Raw genomic sequence first — 13,130 nt, 5'->3', positions numbered from 1 at the left:
GATGAGATGAGATGAGATGGAGATGAGATGAGATGGAGATGAGATGAGATGAGATGAGATGAGATGAGATGAGATGGAGATGAGATGGAGATGAGATGGAGATGAGATGGAGATGAGATGAGATGGAGATGAGATGAGATGAGATGAGATGGAGATGAGATGAGATGGAGATGAGATGGAGATGAGATGAGATGGAGATGAGATGAGATGAGATGAGATGGAGATGAGATGAGATGAGATGAGATGAGATGAGATGAGATGGAGATGAGATGGAGATGAGATGGAGATGAGATGAGATGGAGATGAGATGAGATGGAGATGAGATGAGATGAGATGAGATGAGATGAGATGAGATGGAGATGAGATGGAGATGAGATGGAGATGAGATGAGATGAGATGGAGATGGAGATGAGATGAGAGATGGAGATGGAGATGAGATGAGATGAGATGGAGATGAGATGAGATGGAGATGAGATGAGATGGAGATGAGATGGAGATGAGATGAGATGGAGATGAGATGAGATGAGATGGAGATGAGATGGAGATGAGATGAGATGGTGAGATGAGATGGAGATGAGATGAGATGGAGATGAGATGAGATGGAGATGAGATGAGATGAGATGGAGATGAGATGGAGATGAGATGAGATGGAGATGAGATGAGATGGAGATGAGATGGAGATGAGATGAGATGAGATGAGATGAGATGAGATGGAGATGGAGATGAGATGAGATGGAGATGGAGATGGAGATGAGATGGAGATGAGATGAGATGAGATGGAGATGAGATGAGATGAGATGAGATGGAGATGGAGATGGAGATGAGATGAGATGAGATGGAGATGAGATGAGATGAGATGAGATGAGATGAGATGAGATGAGATGAGATGAGATGAGATGAGATGAGATGGAGATGAGATGAGATGGAGATGAGATGGAGATGAGATGAGATGGAGATGAGATGAGATGGAGATGAGATGAGATGAGATGGAGATGAGATGGAGATGAGATGAGATGAGATGAGATGAGATGGAGATGAGATGAGATGGAGATGAGATGGAGATGAGATGAGATGAGATGAGATGAGATGGAGATGGAGATGGAGATGAGATGAGATGAGATGAGATGAGATGGAGATGAGATGAGATGAGATGAGATGAGATGAGATGGAGATGAGATGAGATGAGATGAGATGAGATGGAGATGAGATGAGATGGAGATGAGATGAGATGGAGATGAGATGAGATGGAGATGAGATGAGATGGAGATGAGATGAGATGGAGAATGAGATGAGATGAGATGAGATGAGATGGAGATGAGATGAGATGAGATGAGATGAGATGGAGATGAGATGAGATGGAGATGAGATGAGATGGAGATGAGATGAGATGGAGATGAGATGAGATGGAGATGAGATGAGATGGAGATGAGATGGAGATGAGATGAGATGGAGATGAGATGAGATGAGATGAGATGGAGATGAGATGAGATGAGATGGAGATGGAGATGGAGATGGAGATGAGATGAGATGAGATGAGATGGAGATGAGATGAGATGAGATGAGATGGAGATGAGATGGAGATGAGATGAGATGAGATGAGATGGAGATGGAGATGGAGATGGAGATGAGATGAGATGGAGATGAGATGAGATGAGATGGAGATGAGATGAGATGAGATGAGATGAGATGAGATGGAGATGAGATGAGATGGAGATGAGATGGAGATGAGATGAGATGGAGATGAGATGAGATGGAGATGAGATGAGATGGAGATGAGATGAGATGGAGATGAGATGGAGATGAGATGAGATGGAGATGAGATGAGATGAGATGGAGATGAGATGAGATGGAGATGGAGATGGAGATGGAGATGGAGATGAGATGAGATGAGATGAGATGAGATGAGATGGAGATGAGATGAGATGGAGATGAGATGGAGATGAGATGAGATGAGATGAGATGAGATGAGATGAGATGGAGATGAGATGAGATGAGATGAGATGAGATGAGATGAGATGAGATGGAGATGAGATGAGATGGAGATGGAGATGAGATGAGATGAGATGAGATGAGATGAGATGAGATGGAGATGAGATGAGATGGAGATGGAGATGAGATGAGATGAGATGAGATGAGATGGAGATGGAGATGAGATGAGATGAGATGAGATGAGATGAGATGAGATGAGATGAGATGGAGATGAGATGAGATGAGATGAGATGGAGATGGAGATGAGATGAGATGAGATGGAGATGAGATGAGATGGAGATGAGATGGAGATGAGATGAGATGGAGATGAGATGAGATGAGATGAGATGAGATGGAGATGGAGATGGAGATGGAGATGGAGATGAGATGAGATGAGATGGAGATGAGATGAGATGAGATGAGATGGAGATGAGATGAGATGAGATGAGATGAGATGAGATGGAGATGAGATGAGATGGAGATGAGATGGAGATGAGATGAGATGGAGATGAGATGAGATGAGATGAGATGAGATGGAGATGAGATGAGATGAGATGAGATGAGATGAGATGAGATGGAGATGAGATGGAGATGAGATGAGATGGAGATGAGATGAGATGGAGATGAGATGAAATGAGATGGAGATGAGATGGAGATGAGATGAAATGAGATGAGATGGAGAGAGAGGAGATGAGATGAGATGAGATGGAGAGGCAGGAGATGAGATGGAGATGAGATGAGATGGAGATGAGATGAGATGGAGATGAGATGAGATGGAGATGAGATGAGATGGAGAGACGGGACTGGAGAGACGGGACAGACGCCACAGCCCACCGGCACCGTGAAGCTTCCCCCTGCCTGGTGTCTGGGGCCGGACCCTGTGTGCCCTGCCCACTGAGCCCCCTGGCCCAGCCCCACCGGGACCCCCTTGGCAGGTCTCACCCCCCGCCCACCCCGTGGACCCTCCTGAGACCCCACGTGGCCCCTGTGCAGACCTGGGGGTCCCACGGCTCTGCCTCCCGCCCCTGCCCGGCACCCACCCCACCCGCAGGCGGAGCTGGGGCACGAGATTCACGCCCTGTCGTCGGGCGCCAAGTCCCTGGCCTCGTGGACGGCCCAGCACGGGATCCAGGAGTGTCGTGAGGCCTGCGGGGGACACGGCTACCTGGCCGGTGGGTCTGGGGTCTCCAGGGGTCCCGCGGTGCCTGCGTGTCTGCGCCGCCCCCGGGGGCGAGAGCCAGAGACACAGACACAGAGACCCCAGGCAGCAGAGTCGGGGGCCCGTCCTGGCTCTGCCCCACGGCTCCCCCATCAGCCCCCAGCCCGGGCCCCCAGCCCCGGGGGCAATAGCCATCTGGGGTCAGGGGTCGGAGTCAGGGGCCGGGCTGGAGGGGGGGGCGATCCGGGGTCACGGTGACAGGGCCTCCCCGGACGGCCGCTCAGGGCCCAGCCATGCGGGGTGAGGGCCCCGAAACTGGGGGATGCGTCCCGGGGTCGGGTGCAGGCGCTGAACCCCGAGTCCACAGTGAACCGGCTGGGTGTCCTGAGAGACGACAACGACCCCAACTGCACCTACGAGGGGGACAACAACATCCTGTTACAGCAGACCGGCCACTTCCTACTGGGCCTGGGCGTCCCGGCCGGGGGTGAGGGCCGGGGGTGAGGGCCTGGGGTGAGGGCCTGGGGGTGAGGGCCGGGGGTGAGGGCCGGGAGTGAGGGCCTGGAGGTGAGGGCCTGGGGGTGAGGGCCTGGGGGTGAGGGCCGGGGGTGAGGGCCTGGGGGTGAGGGCCGGGGGTGAGGGCCTGGGGTGAGGGCCTGGGGGTGAGGGCCTGGGGGTGAGGGCCTGGGGGTGAGGGCCGGGGGTGAGGGCCTGGGGGTGAGGGCCTGGGGGTGAGGGCCTGGGGGTGAGGGCCTGGAGGTGAGGGCCTGGAGGTGAGGGCTGGGGGTGAGGGCCTGGGGGTGAGGGCCTGGGGGTGAGGGCCGGGGGTGAGGGCCTGGGGGTGAGGGCCTGGGGATGAGGGCCGGGGTGAGGGCCGGGGGTGAGTGCCTGGGGGTGAGGCCCGGGGGTGAGGGCCAGGGGTGAGGGCTGGGGGTCCCGGCCGGGGGTGAGGGCCTAGGGGCCCTGGTGTTGGGGGTCCTAGCTGCGGGTGAGGGCCTGGGTTCCTGGGGTTGGGGTTCAGGCCAGGGTGAGGGCCTGGGGGGCCTGGGGTTGGGGTTCAGGCCGGGGTGAGGGCCTGGGGGGCCTGGGGTTGGGGTCCCAGCTGGGGTGAGCGCCTGGGGGCCTGGCCTGGGGGTCCCAGCTGGGGGTGGGGGCCTGGGGTTGGGGTTCCAGCCGGGGTGAGGGCCTGGTGGGCCTGGGGTGGGTGAGTCCGGGGTGCAGGGGCCCCCGTGCCCACAGCCCCACTGCCACTGTCCCCAGACGGTGCCCCCCTGAGCAGCCCCCTGGGCTCCGTGGACTTCCTGGGGAGGGGCCCCCAGCTCCTGCAGCAAAGGTACACCCACCCCAGCGTGGACGACTGCCTGGACTCCAAAAGTGAGCTGCCCCCCCCCGTCCCCTGACCCCCAGCCTCAGGGGCTGCAGCCCCCCGCCCCGTCCCGCCCCGCCCCTGCACTCTTGAGTCCCGGGGTGCTTGGTGTGGCCTCCCACCTGCGAGCCCCTGACCGGCTGAGCTCCACGGGGCTGACGCTGGGGCTGGGGGTGGAACTGGGGCCTCAGCCTCAGGCAGGAGGGTGCTGTCCCCCAGCCCTGTTTGTTTTATTTCTTCCTCCTTCTAAACCCTTGACTGGGGACTGATGGTTTTCCGTCGGCAGTGAGGTGCAGCCCTGGGTCCACGTGTCACACTCTCGCCCCCAGGCCCCTGCCCTCATGCTCCAGGACCTGAACCCTCCTCCCACCCAGCCCTTCACTTCGGTGCAGTGCGCCGGCTCCGGTCCTCGTTCTGCTCGGTGTCCCCTTCTCATCTTGTTTCTCAGCTTCTGTCCCTGAGTGAGATCAGCCCATCTTCACCCGTCTCTTTCTGGCTGGTCTCACTTCACAGGATGCCTTCCAGCTCCATCCAAGATGAGGTGAAGAAGGTGACTTCATCCTTCTTCACAGCTGAGTAGTATTCCATTGTATCTAGACCATTTCTCAGCCCCTCACCAGTCGCCGGACCCCCGTGGCTCCCGGGTTTGACTGTTAGCGGCAGGCCGGAGTCCTCTGCAGACCCGCCGGGCCGTGTCCCCAGCGTCCGCAGTGTTTTGTTCTGTGTCTTCAGAGAGGAGAGCGGGAGAGACAGAGAGATACAGAGACACCCGAGCCATCTCTCTGGTGTCGTGCGGGCTGCTGCCCTGCAGTGCGGGGCTTGAACCCAGGGCCTGAGGTGCAGTCAGTGTGGCCCTGCCCACTGAGCCACCCCGTCCCCCCAGTGCCCCTGGAGGCCTACGAGTGGCTGGTGTGTTACCTGCTGCGCCAGAGTCACCGGGAGCTGGAGGCCGCCAGGGACGCCGGGGTCAGCGACCTCCAGGCCAGGGACAACTGCCAGGTGCGTCACTGCCGTCCCCCCCGGCCGCCGTCACCCCTGCCGGCCTGTTGCCCGTGCGCCGACTCCACGCATGTCCCTGCGTGTTGCCGGCCTGTCAGCCCGCGCGTCTGTCCCCAGGCCCTGCTCCTGCGCCCGCTGGCTCTGGCCTTCGTGGAGCTCACGGTGCTGAGGAGATTCCGGGAGCTGGTCCTGAGGCCTGGCCTGGCCGCCCCCCTGCGCACGGTGCTGGGCCGGCTGTGCGCCCTCTACGGGCTGTGGGCTCTGCGCCCCCACGTGGCCCTGCTCTACAGAGGTGAAGCCTGGCAGGACGCGGTGGGACAGCACAGGGGACAGAGCACAGGGGACAGGATGGGATGGCACAGGGGACAGAGCCTGTGGACAGGACAGAGCCCTGAGGACAGGACAGCACAGAGGACAGAGCCTGTGGACAGCACAGGAGACAGAGCACAGGGGACAGGACGGGATGTCACAGGGGACAGAGCCTGTGGACAGGACAGAGCCCTGAGGACAGGACAGCACAGAGGACAGAGCCTGTGGACAGCACAGGGGACAGAGCACAGGGGACAGGATGGGATGGCACAGGGGACCGAGCCTGTGGACACGACAGGGGACAGCCCTGAAGACAGGACGGGACAGAGCCCCGAGGACAGCACAGAGGACAGAGCCCTGAGGACAGCACAGAGGATAGAGCCTGTGGACAGCACAGAGGACAGAGCCTGTGGACAGGACAGGACGGCACAGGGGACAGAGCCTGTGGACAGGACAGCACAGGGGACAGAGCCTGTGGACAGCACAGGGGAGAGGACAAATCCACAGCAGGACAGGAGAAGGGAGGGGACAGAGCCCAGGGCAGGACAGCACCCTGGCAGCCTGAGGACCCCACTCCCCCCATCAGCTCCCCAGTCTTGCTGAGAGTTCATTCCTGCTTCTGCCAAGTGAAAGGGGAGCTGCTGACCCCCCCCCACACACACACACACACACACAGACATGCAGCCCAGCCTGGACACCTGGGAGAACTTCCTGGAGGAGGTGCCACCTTGGCTGCCCCCCCCCACTTCAGGGCTCAGGGATGAGGGGCCGCATCCTGTCCTGTGGGGGTCCTGCCTGGCGGGGGTGGCCCGTGTGGCCTTAGTGTGTTACCCCTCACTCACAGGCGGCTACTTCTCTGGGGAGCAGCCCGGGAAGACCCTCGAGGCCGCCATTGTGCACCTGTGCGCCCAGGTAGGTGACTCCCCTGTCAGCACACGTGTGCCGCCCACGAGCGAGGGGCCCCGGGGACCGTCCCCCCCGCCACACGCAGGCTCCCTCCAGTCACTGATCGCACGGAGCTGGAGCTTGAACCCGGGGCTGAGGGCAGACACTCCACCGCTGAGTCACCTTCCCAGAAAGGTCCCTTGGTCACTGGACGGAGCTCAGGGCCCGGGGAGCCGGGCCGGCAGTCACACACTTGCTGGGGGTGCACCATAGATGTTACAGGGCGCAAGGACCCGGGTTCGAGCCCCCGGTCCCCACCTGCAGGGGGAAGCTTCACGGGCGGTGAAGCAGGGCTGCAGGTGTCTCTCTGTCTCTCTCCCTCTCCAGCTCTTCCTCCCCTCAATATCTCTGTCTTATCAGATAGGTAAACGTAAAAATCAAATGGAAAAAATGGCCGCCAGCAGTGACGATTCATAGCGCTGGCACCGAGCCCCAGCGACAACCCTGGGGGGGAGAGAGACAGAACAAGGAGACACCAGAGCCCCACTCAGCTCTGGCCCAGGTGGGGCTGGGGCTTGAACTTGCGGCCTCTGGGGCTTCTGAGAGGCTGAGCTCCCTCCCTCCCAGAGATTTCCTGTTTCCAAGCGAGAGAAGCAGAGCGCCCCTCTGCTGGGGATCGAACCCCAGTCCTCGCGGCTGCCGGAAAGGCAGACCTGCCTGCTGAGCCAGTGCCCAGACTTGGAAACCTTTTTACTTTATTTGTTTACGTTTATTTATTTATTCTCCCTTTTGTTGCCCTTGTTGTTTTATTGTTGTAGTTGTTACTGATGTCGTTGTTGTTGGACAGGACAGAGAGAAATGGAGAGAGGAGGGGAAGACAGAGAGGGGGAGAGAAAGACAGACACCTGCAGGCCTGCTTCACCGCCTGGGAAGCGACTCCCCTGCAGGTGGGGAGCCGGGGGCTCAAACCGGGATCCTTCACCGGTCCCTGCGCTTTGCGCCCCCTGCGCTTAACCCGCCACGCCACCGCCAGACTCCCTGTATTTATCTTTTTTTTTTTTTCCACCAGAGCACTGCTCAGCTCTGGCTTATGGTGGGGCAGGGGATTGAACCTGGGATCTTGGAGCCTCAGGCATGAGAGTCTGTTTGCATAACCATGATGCTGTCTCCCCCCCGCCCGTATCTATCTTTTAATGAGAGAGAGGGGGGAGGGAGGGATATTCAAAGAGCCCAGGGCCCCCCCCCCCCGCTCAGCTGCGGCTGATGGCGGTGCAGGGACTGACTCCTCAGCCGCCCCCAAACCTTCAGCTTGTCTCCTGCAGCCCCCAGACCCGGCAGCTAGAGGAACGGCCCCCAGGCACCCGGTGCTCACGGCCGCCTGCCGCTGTGACCCAGCGAGTGGTCCCTCTGCAGGGGCTGCGGTGGGATGGGTCCGGCCGTGGGGGCACGGGGGCCCCCGGGGTGCAGGCCCAGCTTCTGCAGACAGACCCCCGCGAGACCCCCGCTCCCGGCCCAGCCAGACTCCGGGAAACAGAAAACAAACTCTGGGCCGGAGGGCGCGTGGGGCGGCCGGGAGAATGCCAGGGCCTGCGGGTGGGAGGCCAGCCAGCCTGCCAGGGGGTGACCGTGGTGACCCGCGTCCTCTGACAGCTGAAGGACGACGCGGTGGCCCTGGTGGACGTGATCGCGCCCCCCGACTTCATCCTGGACTCGCCCATTGCCAGAGCCGATGGGGAGGTGAGGCGCGGCCCAGGGTGGGCGGAGGTCTGTCCCCGGGGCCCAGGGCAGGGATGGGGTCCTCACAGAGACGGACACCCCCAGGACAGGGCGACCCTGGGGGGAGGGCAGGGGTGGGCGCTGGGTGACCCCATCTGGGGGGAGGGCAGGGGGTGGACGCTGGGTGACCCACCTGGGGGGAGGGCAGGGGGTGGACGCTGGGTGACCCAGCTGGGGGGAGGGCAGGGGGTGGACGCTGGGTGACCCCACCTGGGGGGAGGGCAGGGGGTGGACACTGGGTGACCCCACCTGGGGGGAGGGCAGGGGGTGGACGCTGGGTGACCCAGCTGGGGGGAGGGCAGGGGGTGGACGCTGGGTGACCCAGCTGGGGGGAGGGCAGGGGGTGGACGCTGGGTGACCCAGCTGGGGGGAGGGCAGGGGGTGGACGCTGGGTGACCCCACCTGGGGGGAGGGCAGGGGTGGGCGCTGGGTGACCCCACCTGGGGGGAGGGTAGGGGGTGGACGCTGGGTGACCCAGCTGGGGGGAGGGCAGGGGTGGGCGCTGGGTGACCCAGCTGGGGGGAGGGCAGGGGGTGGACGCTGGGTGACCCAGCTGGGGGGAGGGCAGGGGGTGGACGCTGGGTGACCCAGCTGGGGGGAGGGCAGGGGGTGGACGCTGGGTGACCCAGCTGGGGGGAGGGCAGGGGTGGGCGCTGGGTGACCCAGCTGGGGGGAGGGCAGCGGGTGGACGCTGGGTGACCCCACCTGGAGGGAGGGCAGGGGGTGGGCGCTGGGTGACCCACCTGGGGGGAGGGCAGGGGGTGGATGCTGGGTGACCCACCTGAGGGGGAGGGCAGGGGGTGGGCGCTGGGTGACCCATCTGGGGGGAGGGCAGGGGGTGGATGCTGGGTGACCCCACCTGGGGGGAGGGCAGGGGTGGAGGGCAGGGGGTGGACGCTGGGTGACCCAGCTGGGGGGAGGGCAGGGGTGGGCGCTGGGTGACCCACCTGGGGGGAGGGCAGGGGGTGGACGCTGGGTGACCCCACCTGGGCGGAGGGCAGGGGTGGAGGGCAGGGGGTGGGCGCTGGGTGACCCACCTGAGGGGGAGGGCAGGGGGTGGGCGCTGGGTGACCCAGCTGGGGGGAGGGCAGGGGGTGGACGCTGGGTGACCCAGCTGGGGGGAGGGCAGGGGTGGGCGCTGGGTGACCCCACCTGGGGGAGGGCAGGGGTGGGCGCTGGGTGACCCCACCTGGGGGGAGGGCAGGGGGTGGACGCTGGGTGACCCAGCTGGGGGGAGGGCAGGGGTGGGCGCTGGGTGACCCACCTGGGGGGAGGGCAGGGGGTGGACGCTGGGTGACCCCACCTGGGCGGAGGGCAGGGGTGGAGGGCAGGGGGTGGGCGCTGGGTGACCCACCTGAGGGGGAGGGCAGGGGGTGGGCGCTGGGTGACCCAGCTGGGGGGAGGGCAGGGGGTGGACGCTGGGTGACCCAGCTGGGGGGAGGGCAGGGGTGGGCGCTGGGTGACCCACCTGGGGGGGAGGGCAGGGGTGGGCGCTGGGTGACCCCACCTGGGGGAGGGCAGGGGTGGGCGCTGGGTGACCCCACCTGGGGGGAGGGCAGGGGGTGGACGCTGGGTGACCCCACCTGGGGGGAGGGCAGGGGTGGAGGGCTGGGGGTGGACGCTGGGTGACCCAGCTGGGGAGAGGGTAGGGGGTGGACGCTGGGTGACCCAGCTGGGGGGAGGGCAGGGGGTGGACGCTGGGTGACCCACCTGAGGGGGAGGGCAGGGGGTGGGCGCTGGGTGACCCCGCTGGGAGGAGGACAGCGGGTGGACGCTGGGTGACCCACCTGGGGGGGAGGGCAGGGGGTGGGCGCTGGGTGACCCTGCTGGGGGGAGGGCAGAGGGTGGACTCTGAGTGACCACAGCACCCCCAGGCATTTCCCAGCCAGGCCCAGCGGGTCGCCGGTCCCGGGGGTGGGCTTCCGGGGTGCCTGCCCCACGGCCCCGTCTGTCCCCCCAGCTCTACAAGAACCTCTGGGGGGCCGTCCTGCAGCAGCCACACGTGCTGGAGCGGCCAGCGTGGTGGCCCGAGTTCTGCAGCCACAAGCCCGAGGCCAGCCAGAGGGCCAAGCTGTGAGGGACAGAACTCGGACAGGCGGACGGACCCGGGACAATACAGTCTTCCTCAGGGACGCGGCCTCACGTGTGTCTGTGTCCTTTTTGATTTTCTTCTTCGTCTTGTCTGCTCCAGGCCAAGGTTTTAAATTTTCCTTAGCGAGTTCATACTCATTCACAAAGCTGTAGATAACAGGTGTGACTCCACACGCTCCCCACCCCCAGAGCTCCGCGCCCCGTTCCCTGCACTGGAAACTGCAGTGGCTCTCCCCAGGGCACCGAGATGGACTATTATTTCTACAGCTGTCTAGATTTATAGATCTTTGCCCATTTTTCCTGTGGTCTTGCGTTCTATTTCTTTTTTAAAATACTTATTTATTTATTTATTTATTTGTGAGAGGGGTAGGGGTAGGAGGAGGGAAAGGCCAGACATCATCACTCTGGTACATGTGCTGGCGGGGACTGAACTCGGAACCTCATGCTCCAGAGTCCAGCACCTTATCCACTGCACCACCTCCTGGACCACGCCCCTCGCTTCCTTTCTTGTTTTTTAAAACATTTTTATTTCCTTTATTTATTTATTGGATAGAGATAGCCAGAAATTGAAAGGATCCCGGTTCGAGCCCCCGGCTCCCCACCTGCAGGGGAGTCGCTTCCCAGGCGGTGAAGCAGGTCTGCAGGTGTCTGTCTTTCTCTCCCCTTCCCTGTCTTCCCCTCCTCTCTCCATGTCTCCAACAACAACAACATCAATAACCACAAGGACAGCAAAAGGGAAAATAAATAAATATTTTAAAAAAAAAGAAATTGAAAGGAGGAGGGAAGATAGAGAGGGAGAGAGACACCCGCAGCCCTGCTTCACCACTCGCAAAGCTTTCCCCCTGCAGGTGGGGGCTGGGGGCTGGAACCTGGGTCCTTGTGCCCTGTGACAGGTGCGCTCAGCCAGGTGCGCCACCACCCGGCCTCCCCCTCTCGTCCCTTCTAAGCCTCACCCGCACCTGTTACCTCTTCTGAATGTCCTTCCTTTGCCCTCTTCTCTCTTTGGGCCCTGATGGAGGTGGGGCCGTCATTATTATTATTATTATTATTAGACAGAGACAGAAGTTGAGAGGGAGGGAGAGATGGAGACAGAGACGCCTGCAGCCCTGCTCTACCGCTTGTGAGGCTTCCCCCCTGCAGGTGGGGACCTGGGACTCGAACCCGGGTGCAGCCGGCCTTAAGAACACTTCCACAGCTCCCGGACCCAGGGCCGGGCGGGGAGAGCGGGGCCAGACGGTCTCCCCGTTGCTGTCTGTCGAGGACACGCCACCCAGTTTCCACAAGGGCCGTCCTGGCCAGGCCGCCTGCCCCCAGGGCCCCTCCACCCCTCCACCCCTCCACCCGCCCGCATCCCTGCAGAGCTCAGGCTCCCGCCAAGCTGGCATTCCTTTTGTTTTAGACGAGGAAGAGATAACGCGGAGGGGAGGAGGGTGCAGAGGGCCTGGAGCAGGGACGGGACGGGGTCCCATGGCCACCCCCTGGGTCCCTGGAGGGCTGGGTGCTGAGACACACGCCCAGGACGGGTGCAGTGGGTCACCCAGGGTGTGGGGGGCAGAGCCTCAGAGCCTGAGCTGTGTCCAGGGGCCACAGGCACGGCCTGCCCTGAGGGGAGCCTCTTGCTCTGGGGGTGGGGTGGGCAGGGCCTGAGGGAGGGGCCAGTGTGAGCACCCCAGCCCTCATTCCACTCCCACCCACGGGCGCACACTCAGAAAGGGCCGATGTGAGCCCAGACGCTGCCTCCAGGCTGTCCTCCGGGGAGCCTCCCTTGGCCACCAGCTGTCTGCGGCCGGACCCACAGTGTCCGAGGAACGAGACGCCGTGTCCAGGCCACTCCGTGCTGCCCCCCCCCAGCCGGCCGGCAGGGTGTGCCCCCCACAGCCAGGGCCTGGGAGGTGAGGAGCGTGGCCTCAGCTCTCTCAGCCTCTCAGCCCCTCAGCCCCTCAGCCTTTCAGCCCCTCAGCCCCTCAGCTCTCAGCCCTCAGCCCCTCAGCCTTTCAGCCCCTCAGCCCCTCAGCCCGTCAAACCTCAGCCCTCAGCCCCTCAGCCTTTCAGCCCCTCAGCCCCTCAGCCCGTCAAACCTCAGCCCTCAGCCCCTCAGCCTTTCAGCCCCTCAGCCCCTCAGCCCTCAGCCCTCAGCCTGGCTCCTGAGCTCAGCTGTGTCCCCACGTTTGGGGCTTGAGCTCAGCCGGCAGACAGGCAAATGGGAAGCTGCACACCTGGGGGTGTCGGTCATGCAGAGCAAATGAAAACGGGGAGACCTGCTCACCTACAGAGATGAGAGACTGCTCACCTACAGAGATGAGACAGCTCACCTACAGAGAAGAGAGACAGCTCACCTACAGAGATGAGAGACAGCTCACCTACAGAGACGAGAGACAGCTCACCTACAGAGAAGAGAGACAGCTCAACTACAGAGATGAGAGACAGCTCACCTACAGAGACGAGAGACAGCTCACCTACAGAGAAGAGAGACAGCTCACCTACAGAGATGAGACACTGCTCACCTACAGAGACGAGAGACAGCTCACCTACAGAGATGAGAGACAGCTCACCTACAGAGACGAGAGACAGCTCACC

The 13,130-nt window shown here is 62.1% G+C and overlaps 1 protein-coding gene across 7 annotated transcripts in view; it reads left to right on the top strand.

The window, feature by feature from the left end:
• The window catches only part of ACOX3 (acyl-CoA oxidase 3, pristanoyl), a 38,620-nt gene extending 27,910 nt beyond the window's left edge, over positions 1-10,710 (top strand). For 6 of the 7 annotated variants that reach the window (XM_060188524.1, XM_060188521.1, XM_060188520.1 and 3 more), the window contains 8 exons: positions 3,020-3,140; positions 3,473-3,614; positions 4,388-4,501; positions 5,377-5,492; positions 5,610-5,784; positions 6,646-6,713; positions 8,337-8,423; positions 10,423-10,710. In XM_060188524.1, coding sequence (XP_060044507.1) covers positions 3,020-3,140; positions 3,473-3,614; positions 4,388-4,501; positions 5,377-5,492; positions 5,610-5,784; positions 6,646-6,713; positions 8,337-8,423; positions 10,423-10,706 — 1,107 coding nt within the window. In that variant the 3' untranslated portion in view covers positions 10,707-10,710. The remainder of the gene's footprint in view (positions 1-3,019; positions 3,141-3,472; positions 3,615-4,387; positions 4,502-5,376; positions 5,493-5,609; positions 5,785-6,645; positions 6,714-8,336; positions 8,424-10,422) is intronic. The other variant, XM_060188523.1, reaches the window with a different exon arrangement.
• The last annotated feature ends 2,420 nt before the right edge of the window (positions 10,711-13,130 follow it).

Source organism: Erinaceus europaeus, chromosome 3 (assembly GCF_950295315.1).
Source record: "Erinaceus europaeus chromosome 3, mEriEur2.1, whole genome shotgun sequence".
In the NCBI taxonomy this organism is placed as follows: Eukaryota; Metazoa; Chordata; class Mammalia; order Eulipotyphla; family Erinaceidae; genus Erinaceus; species Erinaceus europaeus.
Note: the sequence above shows the minus strand (reverse complement) of the source record. Positions and strands in the feature narration are given on the sequence as shown.